The sequence below is a fragment of the Colias philodice genome, chromosome 15 (genome assembly GCF_061535455.1).
Source record: "Colias philodice isolate Cphi_HAF_F1 chromosome 15, ilColPhil1 Martin Lab GWU primary, whole genome shotgun sequence".
NCBI classification, from domain to species: domain Eukaryota; kingdom Metazoa; phylum Arthropoda; class Insecta; order Lepidoptera; family Pieridae; genus Colias; species Colias philodice.
In genome coordinates, this window is record NC_143100.1 from 4,091,979 (window position 1) to 4,101,867 (window position 9,889).

The 9,889-nt window shown below is 32.9% G+C and overlaps 1 protein-coding gene across 5 annotated transcripts; it reads left to right on the top strand.

The window, feature by feature from the left end:
• Positions 1–539: 539 nt before the first annotated feature.
• On the top strand, positions 540–9,292 carry LOC149482125 (uncharacterized). Of its 5 annotated transcripts, none has more exons than XM_089704365.1 (8): positions 540–687; positions 769–891; positions 1,167–1,290; positions 3,168–3,682; positions 3,755–4,065; positions 4,743–4,870; positions 5,296–5,472; positions 5,895–9,292. In XM_089704365.1, exons 3-8 carry the CDS (start codon positions 1,216–1,218, stop codon positions 6,129–6,131), a joined length of 1,443 nt encoding a protein of 480 aa, XP_089560491.1. In that variant the 5' UTR covers positions 540–687; positions 769–891; positions 1,167–1,215; the 3' UTR covers positions 6,132–9,292. The 5 variants fall into 5 exon arrangements, with proteins under 5 accessions (XP_089560491.1, XP_089560494.1, XP_089560496.1 ...); XM_089704368.1 differs by having other exon boundaries at positions 567–687; positions 799–891; XM_089704367.1 differs by having other exon boundaries at positions 572–960.
• Positions 9,293–9,889: the final 597 nt, after the last annotated feature.

Genomic DNA, 9,889 nt, shown 5'->3' on the forward strand with positions numbered 1-9,889 from the left:
ATTTGACAATATTCTGATTTGACAATTGAGTATTGACACTAGTACACACAGACAGTAGGTACATTTAGTACATGGTAGGTACACACACAACTTAAATATTAATATGGATAAGCATGACATTTGTATACGAATGATCGGTCAATTATTCGAATATACTGAAATAATGTCCGAATTATTTCATACAATTATTACATTTTTATGGTTTCTGCCTTCTACTAGCATCAAAACTGCAAAAAATCTCTAAACTATACCACAACAGAAATGAACAAATTTTCATGCTTTTATTACCATAATAATTGTAAAATAAAAGAAAAACAATTAAACTATCATAAATTGGCTTATTGTGAATTATTTATTTATTACGCCTACAAAATTATAGTGTAAAATTTGGTATAATCCATGATTTTCGAAAAATAAATACTGATCACTACAGAGCTAAGCCTACAGAGATCTAATATAACTTTGCTAAAAGAAAAAAAGTGTCTATGAAGATTAAAATGTCAATCAGTGTTGCTACCACCTAGAAATGCAAATATCGCAACAAGTTTTTTTAGTTCATCTGATCTATCGAGTTGCGAGACGAGTGAGAGAGTAGATAGTAGATACTACCTAGTTAGCTAGTATTAGTTGTATGGAATGGGTTCGTTTAAAATATGTTAGTGATTTCTTATAAGAAAATTTAAAAAGGTAAAATTAATGTGATACCATGATTTATTTGTAAATTGCTGTTAACTAAAAGTGGGGACCCACTTATTTGTGCATTTACAGTTATTCGCGTAACACGTATTTTGTGCATAGAGTTCGAGCATTGAATTAGGCCACATAGCGATCTCTCCCTAAAATACCGCTGTTCTGGCTGTCGAGTGTCGACGTATCGAGACGGGCCAGCAAGTGAGTGCTATGTCTTGTTGATAATTGCAAATAAAATTGCATTAAACAGTTTAGATTGGTGATTATAAAGTAAGGAATAAGTATAGGATGTGATAGATAAGGTTTATAAATAGTCTATCGCAACTCGATTATTCGTATGTTTTCGTAAATGGGTCACCTCGCCATTCTTGAAGAATGAGTTGCAAGGTGTTTTAGATTGAAATGGAGCTTTAATTTGTTGGGTTTTGATTATTATATCGTTAGTGGATACAGCTTATAACGTGTTTTTGTTTTAGTTAAGTGAGGCGGGAGAGTGATGAACAAAAAAGGCCGCGAGTTAATGTGATGTCATCAAAAGGGGAAACAGAGGCCGACTCTGGCACCGTGTCGCCAAATCTTGCTGCTGTTAAAAATGAACCGGTGAGTGATATCTTTAATTATTAAAATAATAAATATACAACATCCCAATGTCAGTAGAAAAAGTAGGGCAATGTTGTTGAACCTACTTCTGGTTTACATAGCTGCTATTCCATTAAGTTTATTACGAACTTAAACAAAACTTATGTAATCTATTATTTATCTCTTGGTTCACACAAATAATTATTAGCATAGAATTATTTTCTACACCATGTAGCTGTCCTATTAAGTTATATTTGATACAAGTATAAAGTTGGCAAACCATAGTTTTTTAAAGCCATATCAGTTAAAATTTCCTGTTTTGGTTTTCATTCTTAGCTTTAATTAATACAAGTATCTTTTAAACTAAGTATATTAAACCTCATACTTTTACAAAACTATCTATATTATAATTATTACTTCTTATAAAGTATCAAACTACCTAGTTGAATAAGGATTATTTTTTTTTTTACAAATTGATGATCCATTTATTTATGATTTATTATACATTTACAATATTTATCAACAATTTATAGGAAGAAATGAAAATGTTTTGCTATCTTTAATTAAAATAAACAAGGAGTTTGTTTGGTTGTAACTGAAAGTTTTAGAAACTGCTTAAACAGTTTTGAAAAGTTTATTAACGAACAAAATGTGATATAATTCTTTAAGTGACTTTACATATTTCTTTAGTTTTTATCCAAACCCAAATCAATTGGTGGTTGTGTCACAGACACAATAGAAAATCTATTGTGTCGTGGACCAATCGGGCCGTTGGGGGCTCAATGGGTTAAATAATCGACTTTGGAAAAATTAATCAGGTGCACATGAATGGAGGTTAAAAATTAAGTTCTGTTATGTAATAATAATATTCCAGCTAATGGACTATAATATTAGACCTGTGCTCTAAGTACACTTAATTATTCAAACTTTACTTAATTAGTGGTATATTAGCAAGCTTATTAATTGTTAAAAGAAATGTTCAGAGAATACCATTGTGCTTTTTTTTCTATTGTTAATACAATTTGTATCATTAATGATCATTAATTTGATAATATGTAGCATTATGTTTTCATCATTATCCAATCAAAATACCTTTATCCTGAAGCTTATAATATTTTGTTACTGGTCACTTGCTTTTTTACTTGCATTATAAAACTTGCTTATAACAAAATGCTTCTTATTCATAAAAAAAAACTTGACAAAGGTGGATTATTTAAGAAACAGTGGAATTGGAATACAAGAAAATTTTTCATATCATTATTTTTCTTTTTATGAAATGATGTTATGTATGAAATTATGTGTTCTTTTATTGGATTATTTGGGGTTGAGGTGTGGTTGTTCCTGAGATTAGCATGTTCTACCAAACAAATAAACAAACTTTTCAGCTTTATAATATTCAATAAGATTATTTTGAATATATAACAAAACATTATAATTGTTATATCTGTAATAGCAGTATATAAAAGGAAAAATGAATGATGTGTATTTGTAAGGATATTTTTTAATGCTAAATATTTTTGTTTATGAAACATTGGGTTTAACGCACGCTGACCCACATAACTGTACTTACTTTCAAAGGAATATTTCTTTCTATTTTTGCACTGCTGTTCTGCTCGTATTGTAGAGTAATGTTAGATGCTATATATATATATCCTAGCCTATATACTTCCTAGATAAATTTAATATTTACGCAATGTTTAAATTTTTCAATTCAAACCAGTGTAGTTTCTCAGATGAGTGTATTTAACCAATCTCTTTCAACATTGTATTATATTAGTATAGATCCTTAGTCTTTAATTATAAGTTTAATATAAATATATTAATGGTATTACATGGTATTCGAAATTTATTAGGGTTTCTAAGAAATACTTATAAAATAGACAAAATATTTCTTTCAGACGGTGGCGGCACCTAGTAAAGAAACTCCAAAGCGGGGCAGTGGTACATTACTTAAATGTACCACTTGCAATAGTTTTAGTACCTTAAGCACACGGGCTTTAAATACACATATGGCGCAGTGTTCACCGGATAACAATAATGTGGCCGCAGCTCAGAACACCGACACGCGGCCACACAGAAAGCTCTTTGAGTGTGATGTGTGCAATATGAAATTCTCAAATGGCGCTAACATGCGCCGACATAAAATGAGACACACCGGCGTAAAACCCTACGAATGTAGGGTGTGCCAGAAGAGATTTTTCCGCAAGGATCATTTAGCCGAACACTTTACAACTCACACCAAAAGCTTGCCATACCATTGCCCGATTTGCAATAGAGGATTCCAACGACAGATCGCGATGCGTGCCCACTTCCAAAACGAACACGTGGGACAGCATGACCTCGTTAAAACTTGCCCGCTTTGTAGTTACCGTGCGCCGACAATGAAGAGTCTCAGAGTTCATTTCTTTAACAGGTAACATTATAATACTGCCTGGTATGATGGATATCTAAAATTTTATTTAAAAAATGAAATATTATTTTTCAGGCACGGTATCGATCTCGACAATCCAGGTCCCGGCAATAACTCTGTTTCCCTTCTCGCTGCTGGCATCGCGAATGCCGCATACGCCGATGGTACAATGGACCCTAGCACGCTGAATGCACTCGGAGCTCTTGGCTCTGGACTATCCGTATCGGTTGCGGCAGCTTACTCCGACAGTGGAGATAGTAACGGCGAAAGATCTGTTGACAATGCAACGCCACCTATGCACTATTTGACCCCTCATGTCGAAATATCTATGGCAGATAATAATGACACCTTCTCTCCAGGGCAAACAAACCACATGAGTAATTCAGGTATGTGTATATTTATTATGTTTTGAGAATATTAGATTCACTGACCATATACAGTTTTCCTTTTTATAATAATTTTCCTTTATATTCAAATATACTTTAAGTTAACTTGTACCACATAATTAACTACATTGCGGAAAACTAGCCTTATACATATATACAGATTACATGTACCATAATGTCGTAAAGCCTTTTTACAATTAATATATAAGATCCATTTGAATTTAAATTGTATTTTAAATGTAAGTTTAACATAAATGTTTAGGTACTGTGTTTTCTTATGTAACTACTAGAACTAACCTACCCTATTATCCTCATTAAAGCTTTTTATAGTTTGTCCTAATGATGAGATTTAGAGGAAATTAAAATGTTTAATGCATTTTATATATCCAACATGATTTTTTTTTATTGGCCCAGTAGTTTCTTATCAAAACATTTATTTTGGCGGGTTGCACTCCGGGAGTGCCGGCAGAAGTGAAAACTGCATGTTTGATATTTTGGAATGGTATCCGTCTTACGCTTTTTCGATCAGGTCACGTGTCCTGACGCGAGTTTAAGATTTTATACCCATTACAGAAAAAGTGCTCAACGCCGCTAAAGAAGTTTTCACTTCAAAAATCACTTCGGCTCCCCTAAATCGTGATCGATAAATGTTCTACATAAACAATCGAATATTTCAGAGTCCCGTATGAACGGCGAAGGTCCGAGTTCGCCGCAGTCCGGTGACAGCGCTGTCGCCAGCAGCTCACTGTCCGCCGGCCTGCCCACTAACATTACACCGTCCATCACGCTCATACCTATCAAGCAAGTATGTGTTTTGTTGTTTTGTCTGTATTTATGAATAGTAACTTAGTAATTTTTGCAAAACGCATTTGGTTATACGTTAGAAGTTTGATTAACAAGCTTATATAAACAATATAAAAAGTGCTTTCAATTATAAAGGATGAATCATGATGAAAAGCTTTAAAATCCAAAAGTTCAATTACTGTAAATATGCGTACTAAATAACTAACGGGAATTCGTCTCGCGGGCAGGACTTGAGCAACTGTACTTCTTTTCAACTTTTTAAAATTAATAAGTACGATTTTTAATAAAGTGTATGAATCATTGTCGTTAATCGTAATTATTTGCTAATTGATTTCACAAAAATATTTAAACGATACATACTGCGTATGTATTTGTGCGTCGCACATTATTGGTTCGTTTGGAATGCTAAGTATTGTTGTTGAATAGGAACCGAATGCTCAAGACGAGTCGAACTCCGGCGAGCAAGGCGACGCGAACAGCGGCGACAAACGTGACGTGTCGTCGAGCCTCCCGTCCCTTATCAAAGTGTCGCCGCTCAAGAGCCTCTTGCGGGAAGACATTCGCCGCCGAATCTCTGCCCGCGGACGGACCCGCGGTTCCAATGTATGTTCTTCATCATTCATGCATTGATACTTTGCTCTTCCGCTTTCTTCCAAAACATTTTTAAAAGCTATGTTAATCTTAACATACTTGACATATACAGATTAAAAACGTAATTCTTTAGGTTAATGCATTACATTATATTTTATCGTTTAAAGACATTGCTTATATTGCAAATCTTAATACTATTATAAAGGCGAAAGTTTGTAGTATGGATGTATGGATGTTTGTTACTCTTTTACGTAAAAACTACCGATTACAATGAAATTTAGCACACATATAGAGGTTAACTTGGATTAACACATAGGATAGGTTTTATCCCGGAAATCCCACGGGAACGGGAACTATGCGGGTTTTCCTTTGAAAACGCGGGCGAAGCCGCGAGCGGAAACCTAGTGTTATATAAAAATGTTTATAAATTTCAGGCTTCTCGATCTTCGCCTTGCGAGGGCGGCGTGATAACCTCAACCCACGGCGATGCCCTACTGCCCTCCTCGCTCGTGTGCACGTTCTGCTCGATCACGTTCCCGGACTCGACGCTCTACTTCCTGCACAAGGGCTGCCACTGCGACTCCAACCCGTGGAAGTGCAACATCTGCGGCGAACAGTGCTGCAATGTGTACGAGTTCAACTCCCACCTTCTCAGCAAGAGTCATCAATGACTGTTTGCAGGGGGGACGTCCGAACACTCACTTTGAACGATGCACTGTACTCTACGCGAGCGCTTCGAAGGTACTTCACTTTTCGTTTCTCTCCCTCTGTCTTTACGAACGTTTCCTATGTTGAAGTGCTTCGAATATGCTAACGCTAACGTCCCCCCGAAGCTAAAAGTGCAAATTCGAGTTTATATACGGTTATTGTAGGTAAATGAGTGAAGATATTTTTATGGATATTTTAGTACTTAATTGTTTGCGGTCTTAATTAGTGTCGATTTAAAAAAAAGTTAAGGACCTGTTACGGTTGCGACCTGTTACGGTTGATGTTTTTGGAAAGTTTCAACATTCCAAATTGTAACGAATGCATTCCATTTGATGAGATTGATTATATGAAGCCTCTGGTGGGGAAATAAGTAATACTTATTTGTTATCTTAAAAAGATTTTATTTATTAATTTAATTAATTTCAAGTGTGTACTTAAATGTACAGAGAGTTTTACAAAACAATATTTATAATATATTATGTGGTGCGATAGTAAATTTTACAAATGTTTAAAAGAGATGCAGATAGTGTACAAATTAATATATTTTTACATTTCACTATTGACAAGATTTTTATTAAAAGGCAAAGCCTCTAAGCTCTTTATTTGTGATCAAGAGATAGACCGGAATTATAAATTCTACATTCCGTATTTATTTATAATATATTTTCTATTAAAGCATGTAATGCAAGTCCACGACTAATACTTAATGTACAATTTTATTTTTATTTTGTTGTTATTATTTATTTTCTAAAATAAAAACAGAATATGTAGATATACATTGTAATGTACTTAAGTGGTCAAGCAATCGTGATTAAGATGGGTGTTTGTATAGCTCATATGCAAACAATGTATTGCTCAATACTTTCAAGGCTCAAGGAGATTGAACCATATTACACTATTGGGTAGAATCTATTCGCACAAAATTTAACAGAAACATGCCGTCTATATTCAATTTATTTTAAACAAATTGCGTGCTTTCACCTGGTGCCCATTTCAATAAGTGACACCCAGTGCTTGGGGAAATTCAAATGCTAACTAACATTTTAATTAGGTATTAAACAAAAAGTTATTCTGAAATCTACTTAATTTTTATTTTTTAAATAATTGGTAAAGAAGATACAAATTATGTTCGTACCTATATTCATCTGTTCGCCAAATGTGCTCAACTGCTAAAAAATATTGAATGCAATGAAATTATTTATTAGAGGAATAAATAAATATTAGAATTGTAATGATTATGTTATGTTTACGTTTAAATTATATTTAAAAAAGTGTAAGTTAGGATATTTTGTTGCAGTTCTATTATTCTTTTCAAAATCTGACTTTTACTCTTAATTATTTTGGTAATATACTAATATTTTTCTGAACTAAATCTTTATTCTTGGCTGCAAAAATATCTTATCTATCAGAAAGGTGCGTATATATTCGGGACTTACAGGTAAGTACATTCTAATTTTAATTGGTCCATTCACTTAATTCGATGATTGAGAGTTAAACATTCCTGTAGACTATAAGTACTTAATATCGGTTGTGGTCTTGCCTGTTAAGTTAACAAAATCGTTTTAGGTGAAACTGAAATTATGTTTACCAACGAAGATATGTATATATGACTTTTGTTTTGTTATGTCATTGCTATTAGTTAGGAAATCGGAGTGCGCGGTAGTCCGTCCAGACGTGGACTTAGAGAGTTACCTGGGAACGACATATTTATTATTTATATACATTCTTATATTTCTGTTTCATTGTTGATTATATTATAGACGTGAATTGTAGTACTAATATTTGGACCCTACCGTTGCGCCACGGTGTAGTTTTAAGGGTAGGTTATTTAAATGCAATTAATATTATTAATTGGTAACCCCATTGGGCGCCTTCACTTAATCCGTCCATATCTAACGATAGATATTGCCTTTACTATTTAATAGAGATAATATATTTATAGGTGTTAGTTACACTAAGAGCAGATTTTAAGTGAAATATTTACAGAATAACAAAGGTTTACGGATAGTTATATTTGATGTAATTATGTATGGAGAGAAATTATTTTAGAATCAAACAGAATGTTATGTTTACGTTTACTTTTTGATTCTCAGATAATTCTTAAAGACCGTGTCGTTGTTTGTTGCAGTTTTAATGTAAATGCTTTACTTTCGTGTGGTAGAATGATTTCTAAGTAACGATCATAAAAATATGGTCCAAACAAATAATAACTAATAACTATTGTCAATTTATTGTGAACTTGATACAAAGCAGTATTTTAAAATCCCCATTCACGTTATTTTGTTAAGCAAATGTGGTTTAACTATAAGTAGAATAGCATCGTGTTTAATAATCGTAATTAATTTATTTATTGCGGTTGTCTTTTTTCCATTACCCCGACAACAATTCAAGCAAATATTTGCTGTTTAAGGCTCTAAAACACTTTTAGGCCTTTAACACTGAGATATTTAATATCCTTTACTTGTAGGAATATTTAGATTAGCAGTCCTCACCTTAATACCAAAATACAGCTTACCAACATTTTAATATTTTGCTTTAAGTTGTTATGTGTGTAACAATGTAGTTTAGATTTTAAAAACAATCATAAATGTAGACAGATTGAGATCATCGTTGATATTTTGCTGTTAAATTTATTACGTTATTAAATTTAAATATTATAAATATAATAACATATTATTATAGGTACTAATTTAGAAGAGACAAACTATTTATGAGCATCCAATTTTGGAAATATGAGTGATAGTAAATGATATCAAGTTATAGCAGATTGTGCCTTAGATCAGTAATAAAGTATATATATTATAGTAAATTGTGTTTTCGAAATTTATATAAAAAATTAAGTAATATTTAGACGTGTGTGTTAAACTGTTTTCTCACATAAAGTATATTTACACGAAATCTAAATAAATGTTATTTATTTATATAATATAGCAAAATACGGCTGTTTTGCTTGTTTTTATGGTAAAGTTTATTTGCAGTTGATATGTATGTCATCTTGTTACGATTGTTTAGAATTTTAAAGGAAATGGTACTTATTACCGGATATGTAATTATATTTATTTACTTGTAATAAAATAATTTGGTAAAGGGTCTAATAAAAATATTAATAAAATATCAGATATTATGTGTTTGTTTTTTTAATCTCCATTAGACCTCATTCACACGAGAGCTTTTTTAACGTCCGTTAAAAAAGCGTCCAAATAGAACAAATGCATTCCCAAGTATATGTTCACACGTCAGCGCTTTTAAAGCGCGACGCTTTTTTATCGCGCAGTGTTCTATTTTCAACGCTCGGCGTTGGGCGTTAAATAAAATAGACCATAGGAAACTTCTTACTATAATTCAGACGAGCGCTAAAAAAGCGCCGGCGCTGCGTTCAGTATGCCGCACGCTCGCTCAGCGGTAGCACGTGTTTGTTGTGCTTATAATCATCAGAAAATCGATACGATGTCGTGGATTGTTGATCCCGAACTATTAATTATAGATGTGGAGTCTCGTCCGTTCCTGTATTCAAAATCGTTATAGACATTTGAAAATAATTAAAAAAATTCCGGGGTATTGCCTTAACTCTTCGTACAGTGTCACAAACTGCCCTTTTAAGTATCTCTGTTCATTCAGAGGATGTACCCAGAATGCCTTTTGTTTTCTTTTTCGTCTTTTAATAACACAAATCGCTAGTGCCAATCTTTCCTTCTTTCTTTCTTTCAAATATACCTAACAT